We start from the raw sequence: 16,364 nt of genomic DNA, 5'->3' as shown, positions 1-16,364 counted from the left end.
CAGCACCCATGTTGCACAGGCATTGCTCTCCGTAGCACCCATGGTGCACAGGCATTGCTCTCCGTAGCACCCATGGTGCACAGGCATTGCTCTCCGTAGCACCCGTGGTGCACAGGCATTGCTCTCCGTAGCACCCATGGTGCACAGGCATTGCTCTCCGTAGCACCCATGCATGAGCGCTTCTCTCCATAGCACCCATTAACGAGCCCTTTGCAGGTGAGGGGACGTACACTGTGACCCCTGTGGGTCCCCCGCATCCCATCCGCAAGCTGCTCTCCCCACCCTTCATGCAACAGCCCTTGTTTCTAAGCCGGCATCGGTGCGTGGGGGTCGCGAAGCGTTTGGCTCCCGTGAGGGGACTGTCGGGCTGGTCCCTGCCCGGCAAATGCCCCGGAGCTCCAAACCCCGCGGCCGTGGCAAGCGGGGGCTGATGCATTACAGATGTTGGCGGCGCCACTCGGCGCCTCCTGATCGATGGTGACAAAGCGCAGTCCCCGCGGGGGCTCCCTCTGCCACTGCCCATTAGGAGAAATGAGATGTTACAGCCCTGGCCGGCGGCTCCCGCCGTGGCTCCGAGCGGGAAATGTTGCTGGTGACAGTGATAAAGTCGCTGCTCGCAGCAGCACTGGCTCCAGGGGAGGGGGAAGACGGGGTGGAGGAGCCAAGCGAAGGGCACCCGATGTGCTGAGCCTGTTGCAAGCCCTTGCTATGGCAGGCGACGCTGCTGGGAAAGCCTGGAGCAAAACTAAAAGGCTTTAAAAATTTGGGGATGGTGTTTTGGGGATGCGTGGGAGGAGCCAGGCTGCACCGGGATGCTGCTTTTTACCTCTCGCTCCTGGAAAGCATCTCCCACCTCGCCTCTTCCAGCAGCAGAAAGTCACAGCCCCCTCCAAATTTTCAAGCTAACCCAATTCACGGCGGGTTGTGCCTCCAGTTTACAGGCCTGCTCCCCTTTAGGGAAAAACTCTCGAGTTTTAGAGCTGCGGAGAAATACTCTAAAATCTGAGCAAAGCCGCTGATGGAGAGATCTCGGGCCAGTAACTGCAAGAGGCCTGACTCGTGCCATTCATCTACAGGCTGGCCGGGTCTCCTCTGCGCCTCGGAGATGATAATTTAAATGTCAGCATGGGGAACTCTCTTAATTCCTCATGCTCAGGCGGGGAGAGAAGGTCACAAGCATCAGCACGGTTTATTGAGCTCTCCATTACTGCTGGGCGAGGGCACTGCTCCGGCTTCGGGAGGCAGCGGGGAGCCCGGGCTGCACCTCCCAGAATTGCACGACCCTCTTGCGATATTGATGTGACTGTACGTGTGGTTTAGCGATGCTGGAGAGTGGGTACCAGCGTGGCTGCTGCCCTTTGGGGGATGGAGGTGGGTCACGGTGCTCACTCTGGGATCAAACCATGCGGGTTTGGGCAAAGAAATCAACTACTCCGTACTTTTTTGAAGCCGGTTTTGATGCTGGTGGTGTTTTGGGTGGCTCTGAGCAAGGTAGGACGAGTGGTCCAGCAAGTTCAGGGCAGGAGGAGGGATTTCAGCCGGCTGAGCTAAATGCAGATGCTAGAGTGAGCTGGGGAGGGAGGCAGGGAAAAAAAGCTAAAAAGGGGGGGTTTCAGCATGACGCATTTCTCCCAGCGGCTGCGACATGGGATGCTGCAAACCCCGGTGCTACCCTCCGAGCACACTGAGCATCGCAGCCACCCCCTGCAACCCCTTTAGGGCATTTTCCCTCTTGCCATAGCAAGCGCTTGTTGCATTTGCTTGGGGAAAGGGTGTAAATTCAGCCCGAGGATGAGGATGCTTGAAGGAGTCTGGACCAGAGCCCAGCAATGCCCCGTGCCCCAGGGTGCTACGGAGGACCCCTGTCCTTCTGCAACCCACTTTGTCCTCCAGAATCCCTCCCCCGCATCCCTCGGTCCCCCATCCATCACCCCTGGATGCTTATCTAACCCACCGAGCATCCCGGCGAGAGGCTCTGGCAATATTAATGGTGCCGGCGTATTTTGCGAACAGCAAACCGCCGGGTCGCCGGCGAGGTGAGAGCGACGGGGGGAGAGGCAGGAGGGGGCTGCCTCTGCGACAGCGAGAACGAGCAGGAGGTTAATGTCTCCCCGCACAGTGGCAATTGCCGGGTTTTTGTCAGGAATAAGATTTTTACTGGGGTTTATAAATAATGCAGCAGGCAGCCTCAGGCTGCCTGGGCTCGGCTCTGGTGCCTTAAATGTGCTTTTTCCTCTCCCCGCGCCCCTTTTCCTCCCGCTCCTCGGTGTGGGCACGTAATTCAGGGCAATTGCCATCAGATACTGCTGAATTATCATCAGGTTTTTTTTCCCCAGCAAGAAGCGTTGGGCTTGCCGCTCCCGCAGCCCTGTGCATTCACCAACAATTTTACGTGTAGCTCCTCTCCAAAAAACTTGACCCCAGGGCACAGATAAAAGGCTGAAAGTAGGTCTAATCCCTGGAGAGAGGCTATTTTCTATGCGCCTTTTCATAGGAGACTATTAACTGTCTGTAATCCCCTGAGGACGCGACTGGGCTGCGGCATCTTCCCTTGCTGGGCATCCTCGAGGGGCTGCGAGGGGTCCCAGGGGGCGAGTGGTGGCACAAGCGATGCTTCGAGCTGCATTTTTCCACTCCCGTTCTTGGATCTACCTCGACGTTTTTCTGCCTTTGCCCACATCTGTCCAGATGTTCTGGGTAACCCGTGCCCGCAAACTCCTGGGCCGTGGGCATCACCGCCACCTCTCCCCATCCCCTGAGCATCCCTCCGTGCAGCCCCCGCTCTGTTACACCCCCAAAATAACCCCTAGAAACCCCTTTGAGATGACACACAAAGAGCTTCTCGATCCGGGAGCAGCTCCAAGCTTTCTCCCCAAACCCACCCTAGGGCGTAAATAAAAGCCGGGAAAAATCAAATGTGTCCTTGAAAACTTCCCCTTGTTCCCAAGGCCGGAGATTTACAACTCCGATAATTCTTCTTGCAGTTCTTTATCCCGTCTCCGTGCCAGCGTGTATTTTCTTTGCAATAAAAGCCTCAGCCTCGGCGAATAAATTTGAAGAGTTGGTTTTAGCGACAGCTTTTTTTCCCCCCCTTCCTTTTCGCCATAAAAAGGGGAAAAGAGAAAAATTGCGGTGAAAGTTGAGTTTTTCCCAAGCGGAGAGAGAAGTGCTGGGTGGGGAGAGTGGGGTGTCCTCCTGAGAGACGCTGGTTTTGGGGGGTTAATCCCCAAAATCCCCTTCTCCCATACCTGGCCTTTAAAAAAAACAGACTCTGCTAACCCTCTGATGGGTGGATCTGAGCTGTTCTAGCCCCAGAATGCCCATCTCCCACCCGCGGTGCTTTCCTCCACTTTTTCCTCCTTAACTTTATACTAAACCTCGCTCCTTGCAAGAGGGGGAGATAAATCTGAAGGCATTGGGGGACACAGGGAAGAAATGAGTCCTCCTCAGTCCTAAAAAGAGCCTTTTTCCACTTAAAAATTACAACTCCGGCGAGCAGCAGGAGATAGGAGCTGGTGACGCAGTAACAGGCCAGAACCGCGCGGGTTTTGCTTTTAATCTCAGCAGGCTCCTAATAAATAAATAATAGTTATTGAATCTTAATAAAATATTAAAAATACGCATGTTGAAAATAAATACATTAAAAAGAAAAGTGTTAAAAATAAAAATCTTTTAAAAAATTTAAAAAAGCAGGTGCAAAGCTGCTCGTGCTTTTGCAAAAGTGACCGTGGGCAGCTCATAGAAGTTTATTTTTTTGCAGGTCACTGATGGTGGCACCATCAAGCAGAAGATCTTCACCTTCGATGCCATGTTCTCCACCAATTTCTCACACATGGAAAATTATCGGAAGAGGGAGGATCTGGTTTACCAGTCCACCGTGCGGTAAGTCACCCCAAAATCACCTCCTTGGACGTGTCGGCTGCTTTTTAATACCTATTTTTAGGAATTTGTCCCCATTTCGGGGCAGTTGAGGATATTACGGCAGTACTCTGCGTGTCCTCTTTGGCTGTCGCTGGGGTTTCATTGCACTGCGAAGAAATTCTTGTCCCTTAATGCGCCGTCACCAAGTACCTGAGGTCTGTCCCTATGGCCCGGCTTGTCCCTTGGGAAAAGGTGGCATCGGCGGAGATTTCCAGGGGTGAAAATGGGCAGAGAAAAACAAGGCTTCGGAATAACTAACTAACTAGCTAACTATATATATATATATATATATATATATATATATATATATAAAACAGGCGGTGTGGAAGCTTGTCTTTGCTTTTCTTCCAAGTGCGAAATCACTTGCAGGAGTGTCAGCTTTATTACTAATTACACACTTGCTTTATTGCTGGTGTTATAAAAACAAAACTGGAGCCTGAAAAAAATGTCAGGGGGAGACTTAATTCAAGGCAAAAAAAGGCTCAGGTGATGTATTTATTTTTCACATTTTTTTTTCCCTTTGTTTCTTTTTTAGATTAGAATTTGCTAATTGGATTCCAAAGCTCATTTTTCTCCAGCATGGGGTAATAAAAGTTCTCTATATGGTGGGGAAAATACAGTCATTTTCTCAAGGTGATGTGATGCTTTGCACCTGCAAACGTCCGTGTACAGGTTGGAAAGGGCTCGGCATGGCTCGTCCCATTAGGTGCGCACGCGTGCAAGTGTGAAATTCTTTCTAGTTCTTTAGAGTTTGGACTTTTTGGGGTATTTTTGCTGTTTTTTCTGCTACATTAAGAGCTTTTTTTTTATAAGCAAGAGCAATTGTTTTAGGTGTCTGCATGGGAATAAATGTGAATTTTGAGTGGAGAAAAAGCAGGAAAGCAGGGCTGGAGAGGAGGTGATCAGGGGTTGCTTAGGAGATGCTCAGAGGTTGCTCAGGATGCTCAAGGGTTTCTCAGGAGGATGCACAGGGCTTGCTCAGGGGATGGTTAGCAGATGTTCAGGGGTTGCTCAGAGGATGCTCAGATGACGCTCAGGAAGGTCAGGCAATGCTCAGGGTGCTCAGGGGGATGCTTAGGCCATGCTCAGGGGTTGCTCAAGCAGTGATGAGAGGCTGCTCAGGGCATGCTCAGAGGATGCTCAGGAAGATACTCGGGGGGTGCTCAGGAGGATGCTCAGGGGGTGCTCAGGAGGATCAGGGGTTGCTCAGAGGATGCTCAGGAAGATACTCAGGGGTGCTCAGGAAGATCAGGGGGTGCTTAGGAAGATCAGGGGGTGCTTAGGGGGTTGCTCAGGGGTGCTCAGGAGGATCGGGGGTGCTCAGGAAGATCAGGGGTGCTCAGGAAGATCAGGGGGTGCTTAGGAGGATGCTCAGGGGTGCTCAGGAGGATCAGGGGTGCTCAGGAAGATCAGGGGTGCTCAGGAAGATCAGGGGGTGCTTAGGAGGATGCTCAGGGGTGCTCAGGAGGATCAGGGGTTGCTCAGGCAATGCTCAGGAAGATACTCAGGGGTGCTTAGGCAGACCAGGGGGTGCTCAGGAAGATCAGGGGTGCTTAGGAGGATGCTCAGGGGGTGCTCAGGAGGATCAGGGGTGCTTAGGAGGATGTTCAGGGGGTGCTCAGGAGGATCAGGGGTGCTTAGGAGGAGGATCAGGGGGTGCTCAGGAGGATCAGGGGTGCTTAGGAGGATGCTCAGGGGGTGCTCAGGAGGATCAGGGGGTGCTCAGAGGCTGCTCAGGCGATGATCAGAGGTTGCTCAGGGGGATGTTCAGGAGATGCTCTGGGGCTGCTCCACTCCTTGAGTTCTGTTTTCCCATGTCGCACAGGCTCCGCTCAGCTGCTCCTCGGATGTTGTACAAATTTCTGACACGACTAATTATTGTTTAGAGAATGTTTTGGCGGCTTCACGAATGGATTACACATTCCCTAACTCGACAGCCTTGCTTTCCTGCCATAAACCCAGCAGTTTCCCTCGCCGCTGGGTTTGGCCAATGCTTTCCTCTAGCAGGTAGCACCAGGAAAATCAGGGAATTAAACCAGAATAAAAGATCCCCCTGTGCACGGCGTGAGCCATCCCAACCACGAGCATCCCTTGAGCAAGGGACAAGGACATCGCACCATCCTGGCGAGGCAAAGCAGATTGGGTTTTTTGGCTCAGAAACCGCCGTTTTTCTCCCTTTCACCACATATTGTAGAACTAATAGAATTTGTGAGCAGAAAATTTCGCCGCCCTAGGACCAAGCACTTAAAAGCATCAGCAACCGTCAGCACGGCGCCCGCAAATCATCCGTGGAGCTGGGGATGTTCGTGGTAAAAGTCTTTTCACGCGGTTGTTTTCAGAGGAAAACAGCGATATGCCTGGGGAGAAAGGAGATATTTCTTGGAGAATCTGAAAAGAGCTTGTTTTCTGAATCACTGGCTTGATGGTTTTTTTGGTGGGGGGGGATTCCTGCCTTATTTTGGGCTCTGGTGAGGAAGAAGAGCAATATTGGGAAGGGTTTGATGATGGGTCAGTCACTTTCCGGCTGTTTCCACTCTGGTTTTCTTTCCCTTTCATTATACCCTTCTGCATTTTCAGCTTTTTAAAATCTTTTTAATGGCACGGTCACGTCGGTGCCGTCCCACGGAGCGTTATCCCGGGCGGCGCGGCTCTTATCTGTGCAGCGCAGAGGGCTGCCGGGGCTGCCTCTTTTCATACTGGCTTTGAACGCCGCCTGCTCAGATCTGAAGAGAAAAGCCGGGAGATATCCAACCCTGGATTTTTTTCCCCTCCTCTGATTAAAAATGCACCCTTGTCAAGTAAGGCACTGCTTTATGAATATCTTTTTTTTTTTTTCTTCATTTCCAGCATGCTTAGAGGGCACAAAGGACACGACGGGAAGCGTTTTGGCTTTGCAGGGCTGGTCTCCGCTCTCTGGTCCCTACCAATTGCGGAAGCCTCAGACTGACCCAGTTAGGACCATTTTATACCCAAATCCATGTACAAACCCAAAGGGCTTGTCCCTTGCAGCGAGGGGCAGCCGTCGGGATTGAGAGTGTCCCCAGCTTGGCGGGGACCGAAACCGCCGGCACCGCTCCTGCGTGCCGCTAACGAAGGGTGTGGATGATTTCCCATTCCGTGCGTGGGTAATTAGAGGCTGCAACAGATGGCGGAGACTTAGATGAAAGCGTCGTGGCCGTTAAAAGGAGCTGCCAAGCGACTGTTCGCTTCGATGGGGGCTTGTTTGTGCCGGCAGGGGGCTCGCACGGTGAGGAGGCACGGGAAAACAGCCAGGGGCCTTCGGAAAGGGTTCGGCAACCCAGCATTGTGTTTCCTCCCTGGCCGGGGAAGCCCCGTGAGGTACATGCCTGGGTGTAGCCAGAAAAGTGGGGTTTTTTAAGCTGGAGGTGTCTTACTGGTTGCTCCGTGTGGGAATTGTCCCCGTCCTTAATGCTGTGGTGGGATGTTGCTGGTGAGGTGGGATGATGCTGCTGGACAGTGAGGAGGGATGATGCTGTGGGACGGTGAGGAGGGATGATGCTGTGGGACGGTGAGGAGGGATGATGCTGTGGGACGGTGAGGAGGGATGATGCTGTGGGACGGCGAGGTGGGATGATGCTGCTGGACAGTGAGGAGGGATGATGCTGTGGGATGGTGAGGAGGGATGATGCTGCTGGACAATGAGGAGGGATGATGCTGCTGGACGGTGAGGAGGGATGATGCTGTGGGACGGTGAGGTGGGATGATGCTGTGGGACGGTGAGGTGGGATGATGCTGTGGGACGGTGAGGAGGGATGATGCTGTGGGACGGCGAGGTGGGATGATGCTGCTGGACAGTGAGGAGGGATGATGCTGTGGGACGGTGAGGAGGGATGATGCTGTGGGATGGTGAGGAGGGATGATGCTGTGGGATGGTGAGGTGGGATGATGCTGCTGGACAGTGAGGAGGGATGATGCTGTGGGATGGTGAGGAGGGATGATGCTGCTGGACAATGAGGAGGGATGATGCTGCTGGACGGTGAGGAGGGATGATGCTGTGGGACGGTGAGGAGGGATGATGCTGCTGGACAGTGAGGAGGGATGATGCTGTGGGACGGTGAGGAGGGATGATGCTGTGGGACGGTGAGGTGGGATGATGCTGCTGGACGGTGAGGAGGGATGATGCTGTGGGACGGTGAGGAGGGATGATGCTGTGGGATGGTGAGGAGGGATGATGCTGTGGGACGGTGAGGAGGGATGATGCTGTGGGACGGCGAGGTGGGATGATGCTGCTGGACAGTGAGGAGGGATGATGCTGTGGGACGGTGAGGAGGGATGATGCTGCTGGACAGTGAGGAGGGATGGTGCTGTGGGATGGTGAGGTGGGATGATGCTGTGGGATGGTGAGGTGGGATGATGCTGCTGGACAGTGAGGAGGGATGGTGCTGTGGGACGGTGAGGAGGGATGATGCTGCTGGACAGTGAGGAGGGATGGTGCTGTGGGACGGTGAGGAGGGATGATGCTGCTGGACAGTGAGGAGGGATGATGCTGTGGGACGGTGAGGAGGGATGATGCTGTGGGACGGTGAGGAGGGATGATGCTGCTGGACAGTGAGGAGGGATGGTGCTGTGGGATGGTGAGGTGGGATGATGCTGCTGGACAGTGAGGAGGGATGATGCTGTGGGACGGTGAGGAGGGATGATGCTGCTGGACAGTGAGGAGGGATGGTGCTGTGGGATGGTGAGGTGGGATGATGCTGTGGGATGGTGAGGTGGGATGATGCTGCTGGACAGTGAGGAGGGATGATGCTGCTGGTGAGGTGGGATGATGCTGCTGGTGAGGAGGGATGGTGCTTCTGGTGAGGAGGGATGATGCTGTGGGACAGCGAGGTGGGATGATGCTGCTGGACAGTGAGGAGGGATGGTGCTTCTGGTGAGGAGGGATGATGCTGCTGGACAGTGAGGAGGGATGATGCTGTGGGACAGTGAGGAGGGGTGATGCTGCTGGACAGTGAGGTGGGATGATGCTGCTGGACAGTGAGGAGGGATGGTGCTTCTGGTGAGGAGGGATGATGCTGCTGGACAGTGAGGAGGGATGATGCTGTGGGACAGTGAGGAGGGGTGATGCTGCTGGACAGTGAGGTGGGATGCTGCCGACTACGCAAGGTGGGGTGATGCTGCTGGACCAACAGAGTGGCTTCTTTGCAGCCAGTGTGAGCTTTTCCACCTCCAGCAGCACTGATCCTTTTGCACATCTCTTCCTCTCCTGTTTTATATATATATATAAAAAGAATCCAGACAATAGATCGATCGAAGCATGCTCTGGGTTTGCTTGGAGTTTGGGCTTTTGATGCTTTCTATCCGCCACGCTTTGCTACAGCCGTTACATCGCCCAAGAGGTCTGTAGCATCCAGTGCCGAGTCTTTAGCAGCAGCGTTTCGCAGGCGCTCGATGTCCATGCTTCGCGGGTTTTCGCTCTCGGCGGTGCCTTTACCTCCCATACGCTTCTCCTTTCAATAATGCAATTACTTACCCTCCCGAGGAGCTGTCAGTGCCAGTAAACTCCAGCTGCTAAATCGCATTACACAGCTCTCTCCTGCAGCCTTTGCAGTTATTAATAGTTTATCGATCCCCATCACCGGCAAAAAGCAACCCCATCCGACGCCTTGATATCCGGATGCCGACCGCCGCATCCCCCAGGAGAATGGGGTCGGGATGGAGGGGGAGCAAGTGGTGAGCCCTGTCCTTCCTCCCCAGCCTCCCCGAGGTTCGCATTTCGGACAACGGTCCCTATGAGTGTCATGTGGGGATCTATGACCGAGCCACACGGGAGAAAGTGGTCCTGGCCTCCGGGAACGTATTCCTCAATGTGATGGGTGAGTGAAGTTCCCGGCTGGGTGGGACCGGAGGGGAAAGGGCTGTGGGGTCTCTGGGTTGGGGGCACAACAGGGATTTGGCTCATTTTCCCATCCCCGGGGATGGGGACGAGGATGGGGATGGGGATGGGACAAGGATGAGGATGGGCATGAGGATGGTGATGGGTGGGTGTCGAAGATGCCACGCTACCGCCCCGGCTCTCGGCAGCTCCTCCGACGTCCATCTCGGTGCTCGCTGCCGACACGCCGGCGCCCTTCAGCCGCTACCAGGCACAGAACTTCACCCTGGTGTGTGTGGTCTCCGGTGGCAAGCCCGCCCCGCTGGTGAGTCCCCAGGGGGTTTTATCTTTTGTATATATCTATGAAGCAAACATAAAAAAAATATATAAAAATATATAATACATACGTGCTGCTTTTGGAGGCAAAATAAGGCAAATAGCTGCCTGCTACCCGAGTCTTGCCCTGCAGCATCTTTCCGTGGGGACCTGGGGAAGGAGCTCCACCCAAAGCTACCCAAGAGAATGGGATGCTGGGGATGTCCGGGGTGGTGGCTGTCCCCACCGCGCTCACCGTCCCTTTTGTCCCCATGCAGGTGTACTTCAAGCGGGACGGGGAGCCCATCGAGGCCACCCCGCTGCCCGAGCTGCCGGCCGGCGCCGGGAGCTGGGCACCCCGTAACCTCCTTCACCGTGACCTGGATGACACTAAGGTGCCAAAATCACTGGCGGCCGAAGGGGAGGCGGGAGGCGGGCGACCCCTGGCCACGGCAGACCCCCCGCGAGGGCTGGCGGCCGAGCGGGGTGCTGCCACCGAAACCATCCCCGAAACGGTGGTGAGCCGGGAATTCCCACGATGGGTGCACGTGGCGGAGCCCATCTACTATTTCCGCCACACGCACGCGCCCGTCAGCGACGGGACGGTGGAGGCGCGGGCCACCCTCACCTGGACCCTGAACCCCCAAATCGACAACGAGGCGCTCTTCAGCTGCGAGGTGAAGCACCCGGCGCTCTCCATGCCCATGCAGTCCGAGGTGACGCTCGGTAAGCACGGCCGCCGCGGCTGGGTTGGGGGGTTTCTTGGCTTTTTTGTACTTTTTGCCTCTTTTTTTTGCAAAGCTTTTGCTTTTTTTCCTTTTCTTTTTTTTTTATTTTTTTTGCTTTTTTTTCACTTTTTGCACTTTTGCTTTTCTTTTGGGGGTTTTCAGGCACCCGCGGGCCAAAGCGGGGTGCCAGGTAGGGGTGCGCAATCATAGGAGGCGTGATGCCAGACCTCCACAAAAGTAGAGGTGAGGGCAGTGGGTTTTGGGGGGACCATCAGGCAAGAGAAGGGGTTTGTTGTGTGTTGTAGAGGAGACAGAACGTGGGGCAGCTGTGTGGGGCAGGAGGGGCTCCAGGGAGCAGGAGGGCAAGGGCAGTTTTGGGGTGGGGGCACAACAGGGTTGGGTGCTAGCAGCAGGGGTGCTTGGTGGGGGGTGTCCTGGGGTCTATGCTGTGCCGAGCCCCTCGTGCGTGGGGCTGCTGCCCACCAGGTCCTCATAGCCTCAGGGTGCCCCATAAAGAGGAGCAAGGCCGGGCCCTGCAGAGGGGGGTGCTGAGGGCTCCCCAGCCATGGGGGATGCTGTAGGGTGGGGTTTGCCGGATCGATATAGGGCAGGGGTTAGGAGGGGCTGTTGAACCAGGCAGTGGGGGTTTGGGGTGATGTGTGGGGCTGGTAAGGGGGGAATCGAGGTTACTGGGGTATCACAAGGCAGTGATGTCAGAAGCACGGGGTAATATGGGCACAACCCTAGATTTTTTGGGGGGGTGCTGTGCTGGGAGAAGGTCCCTCCATGAGAAAGGAGTGGTGTGTGCACATAGGGAGGAGGCATAGGACCGGGGTGGGGGGACAACAAGGGGCTGAGTTTGGGCGGAGCCAGGGCTGTGCTGGGTGTAGGAATGAGCAGGGAGGGGGGTGTTAAAGGTGGGGGTGGGGGCTCTGTTGGGCGACCTGGTGTTTGGTGGGTCTTTGCCTTGACTGCCTGCAGGGCAGGTGAGGATGTTGGTAGCCCCTTAATGTTGCCTCCTATGGGGTGTAACTCTGGGAGGGGCTGGGAGGGAGGAGCTCCTCTGGACTGGGGTCATGTTGGGGCAGGGGGAGACACCTTCATCCCATAGTGGCATCACCTCCATCCATCTATACCCAGTCCCAGGAGACCCAAGGATATGATATGACCCTTGTTGGCCATCACAACCCGACTCATCCCAGAGAGGACTGCTGGTGAGGGGCCAGGTTGGGCCCTGCATAGGGGCAGCCTGCGGGGCTGATGAGGCCCCAGCTGTGATAGGGTGGTGGGATTGAGGCCAGGGCTGCTCCGTTGGCTCCCAGGATGCCCGGGACCCTAGAAAAGCAGAAGCTCCTCAGGTCACCATGGGAGCTGGTGAACAGAGTGGGGCCCCTCACTTTTGCCCCACCTTGGCTGGTCAACTAGCCCCCAGTAAAGCTGGGACTTCCCTCCCTTCTCCTGCTTCCCCATTAGAATAGTCTGAGCTCTCCACCAGCATTTCCCCAGCTTCGGGGCACCCTCATGGTTAGGCTGCTCCAGGCTTCCTCCCCTCGAGCTGGGTAGAGAAGACTGGGCTTTGCTCCTGGCCAAGCTGGGCACTTGGCTCGCTGCATCAGCAACGATACACCATATCCTGGAGAGCCTCTTTGTCTTTCCACCTGTCTCTGTTATGGGCTTCAGAGTGCACAAGCCTCTCACTGCTGATGCTCCTTCTCTTTTCCTTCAGCTCATCAACCACCTCGATTAGTGGGAGGTTGGTGGCAATGAGGAGGCCAATGGAAGGCTAGCAGTCAACAAGGAAGGCAGCAGCTCTCTTGCTAATAGAGGGCCCTCCATTATCTGTTCCTCCCCATTGACCATTAAAGCTCCCTCCCAGCGTACAACCAGACAAAAATTAACCTAAAAGTCCTGCATTTTCACACCTTCTGCAGCTTAGGTGTTCACTCTGGGGCACCCTGTGAGGCCAAGACTTTGGTGGGTTGTCGCTTCATCCTCAGTGGTTCCAAAACCTTTAATGGCAAAGCTCACCCCACGCTGCCCCCCGCAAATCCACGGCCCTCCGCATCCCCTAAGATGCCTCCAGCCTATGCACCTCACTGGGCGCCCCACCACCACCATCCGCACCCAGGATTTTGGCGCCATCACAGCAGATTCCCCCATTAACTCTCTCCCTGTATATAAATAGTATATATATACACTATATACGCTCTCAATAAACATCACATTGAAACCAAGACAAACCACTTGCTTTGGTACAGAAAGCTGTCCTTTGGTACAGCCCATAGCATGGAGGATTCACCTGTAGCCCATCATCCCTGCTCCAACACCGGAGGGCCAGATCTTTCATGGCTATTGCAGTCCAGGTGCACACCTGTGGTCTCCGGTGTGTGTCCGTGTGGAGCATCCTGGGGCGTGGATGCCCTTCCCGAGGGCAAGTGTCCACCACCACAGACTGATGTGCTTTCTGGCAACTCTTTGTCCTGCTGGGATGATGTCAATGCTCAGCCTGCCCCATCCATGGCAGCGCTTGATTCTACGAAGGATGAGACACCCACTTTCGGCAAAGCACACCCTCCCTCCTGCCCGTTTTCCCTTCAAGACTGCAAAAGGCTCCTTCCATGCAAAGCCCAGGCAGCTCCTGGGGCTGTCCCAGCCCACCCACGGCCGAGGAGGGACGTGCATGCACCTCGACCCAGCTGGGAGCAAAGAGCAGACTCGGCGTGCTGTCACCCCACCAGGGCTGGCTGCATCACTGCCTCCCCCTCGACGCACCAGGCAAGGGCACCCCAAGTCTGGTGTAGCAGAAGGGTTTCCCTTCTCTTTACAGGGCTGTCCTTGGCATTTTGTGCCAGCAAGGCTTTGTGGCTGTCTCCCACGCTAACAGCACTTGTGCTTGACTCACTGAGGCCACCTTGGCCTGGGGATGCTTTTCCGAGGTGCCCATCTCCCTGGCTTCAAAGCAACCTGACCCCTCTTGACCCGTTTCTGAGCAGACAGGGGCTTGATTAGGAAGTATGCCCTTCACCATCAATGCATCCCATTACAGTTGTCTATCAGTCTCGCAGTTTTCCTGTTCATCTGCCTGTGGGGTCCTTGCCTACCTGTCTATCAATCATTTGGATGTCTGTCAGCCTGTCCATCAATCACGCAACCATCAGTTCCCCCTGGCTGGCACATACCGTGCCACCCTCTCGCCATGATCATTCATCAAACCATTAACCCCAGCCAAGGGCACCCACTGGCACCGGGAACCCCTCGCTCGGCTGATGTCCCTTCTTGTCCCTTTGCAGTTGCTCCCAAAGGCCCGAAGATCACGATGACCCCGACGAGAGCCCGTGTCGGAGACACCGTGCGGATCTTGGTGCAGGGCTTCCAGGTCAGCATCCCCATCCTTCCCCACTGCCGTGGGGTGATGCTGTGCCAACGGACAACCTTGTGTCCACATCAGCACTTTCTGGGGTCGGCTTGGTGCACCTTGGGTTGCATCACGGTCCCTATATTGGTGCACCTCTGGGCGTTCCGGCTGTACCCTGTCCTTGCTCCAGGCGTGAGGCAGGGCTTACTCACCCCCTACACCCATCTCACAGCCGCCCCCGTCTCCCCACAGAACGAAGTCTTCCCTGAGCCTCTCTTCACCTGGACGCGGGTGGGGAGCCGGCTCCTTGACGGCAGCGCCGAACACGACGGCAAGGAGCTGGTGCTGGAGCGTGTGCCGGCCGAGCTGAACGGCTCCATGTACCGCTGCACTGCCCAGAACCCCCTGGGCTCCACCGACACCCACACGCGGCTCATCGTTTTCGGTATGGCAGCACCGCGGGGGTCACCCCTCCCTCCACGAATCCTCAGTCATTTCCCCCCCACAGTAAAACTGTCTCTCTGCTATTTCTTTCTCATTAGAAAACCCAAATATTCCCAGAGGAACAGAGGACTCCAATGGTAAGTGGTGGTGGGACTGGTATTTAGAGCCAAAACCCCCCAGGGCAGGAAGGACCATGCAGAGGGCATCCCTGCAAGCCCTTGCCCACCTCTCCTTCCCTCACCCCAAGCCCATGCCCTTGGCAGCGGGGATGTTCTTGCAGCAAAAGGGGCCCTGTGGATGCTCCCCGCAGCATCCCTGACCTGCTGCCCCCCCACCCTGCCCCACACGAGTGCCATAGCAAGTACAGGAGGGGGATCCACCCCAAAAAAAGGGTGGTGACCCCATCCTGCTTTGAACCCAAGCGACGAGACGCGGCTCCCTAAACCCCCCATCCCCTTCCTTCTCCCGCCAGGTTCACTTACTGGCCACTGCGGCTTCAGACTAGTTTTGGCGCTCACCCTAACAGTGATCCTGGAGCTAACGTGAAGCTTCGCCTGCCTCTTCCTCCTCCTCCTCTTCTTCCTCCGTATGGCTCCACCTGGCATCCACACCTCCGTCAATCAGTTCTCTCGCTCTCTTCTTTTTTTTTTCTATACTATTTACAGTCTCAGTCTCTTTCTGTCTGTGTCTTGGCTTCCTCAGACAATTTAATTAAAAGGAAAAGGAAAAATCTCCCCTGGGAGAAGGCTGTGCTTAACGTTTTGCCTAGTTCTGGGGTACCCAGAACCATTTTGGGGTACCCAGAGGCCTTGGGGGGGGGGAGGTGTCTATTATGCAAAGGCCAGATTTCCCCTGGAAAAATCCATTTACACTATTCCCACTGCACTGAGCTGCTCCAGGTCTCATGTCCCTGGGGTAGGGACTGCATGTGTCCCTAGAATGAGGGACACTGGGGACGAGTCCTACACATGGGTGGTGGTGCTGGGAGCCCGAAAGCTGCGGATCACTGGCCTTATACCCCTGCACCTTGGTTGGGGCAAATCAGCTTTACTGGAAGACGGGAGCTGTGCGCAACGCTTGTCCCGGGCTGGACAGTCAATCTCTAGTGACAGGCGGCTCCCGACCCAAAATGTCAGCGCTCACACATGAGCGGGCAGCATGCGTCCCGTCGGGCAGCGCCGGCACGGAGGCACCAGCCCGGTTTAAAGCTCTGCGCCCACGTTTGGTCCATGTCACCCTCGCCATCCCTCTTGGCTAATTGTCACCATGGAAACAGATAACAGTGCAGCGTGGCCAAATCCTGGCCATTCCTACAGTACCCTGTGCTGCCGGGCACATCCCAGTATGGTGTTAATCCTGCTGCAGGACGGCTCTTTGCAACAAGCAAGTGGGTTTGCCCCAGTCCTGCCCAGCGCTGGGGGATGTCAGCAGTTTGCCTGGCTGCTTCCCCTCCCCACAGTGCCCTGAGAGCATCCCGCCCCAGGACAGGATCCCTGGGGAGCAGATGTTGGGGGAGAGGAGCCTGAGGACAGGGTGCTCCCCTGCCTTTTCCTCTGGGAACTCTTAATCCTAGAGGATTAGCCAGCAACCATGCAGCGCTTCATCTTTCCAAAGCCCCGTAAGAGTGCTAAGCATTATTATTACTGTTATGATTAATTATTATTAAGCAGATTCAGTCCCTACCATGCTCCGTTGCCAACCTCGCTGCGAGCGATTTCCCAGCCTCAAAGGAGCCGAAGAAGCACGCATCGGCTCAGGAGTTTCTTCC

General features: G+C 55.5%; 1 protein-coding gene across 1 annotated transcript in view; it reads left to right on the top strand.

The window, feature by feature from the left end:
- Nucleotides 1-15,331, top strand: part of IGSF21 (immunoglobin superfamily member 21) — a 45,454-nt gene extending 30,123 nt beyond the window's left edge. Inside the window, exons 3-10 of the mRNA XM_064470037.1 lie at nt 3,761-3,882; nt 9,637-9,755; nt 9,964-10,079; nt 10,348-10,795; nt 14,088-14,173; nt 14,405-14,597; nt 14,695-14,733; nt 15,069-15,331. Of these exons, the coding sequence (XP_064326107.1) occupies nt 3,761-3,882; nt 9,637-9,755; nt 9,964-10,079; nt 10,348-10,795; nt 14,088-14,173; nt 14,405-14,597; nt 14,695-14,733; nt 15,069-15,142 (1,197 nt within the window). The 3' untranslated portion in view covers nt 15,143-15,331. The remainder of the gene's footprint in view (nt 1-3,760; nt 3,883-9,636; nt 9,756-9,963; nt 10,080-10,347; nt 10,796-14,087; nt 14,174-14,404; nt 14,598-14,694; nt 14,734-15,068) is intronic.
- The last annotated feature ends 1,033 nt before the right edge of the window (nt 15,332-16,364 follow it).

Source organism: Phalacrocorax carbo, chromosome 20, assembly GCF_963921805.1.
Source record: "Phalacrocorax carbo chromosome 20, bPhaCar2.1, whole genome shotgun sequence".
Classification (NCBI taxonomy): Eukaryota; Metazoa; Chordata; class Aves; order Suliformes; family Phalacrocoracidae; genus Phalacrocorax; species Phalacrocorax carbo.
Note: the sequence above shows the minus strand (reverse complement) of the source record. Positions and strands in the feature narration are given on the sequence as shown.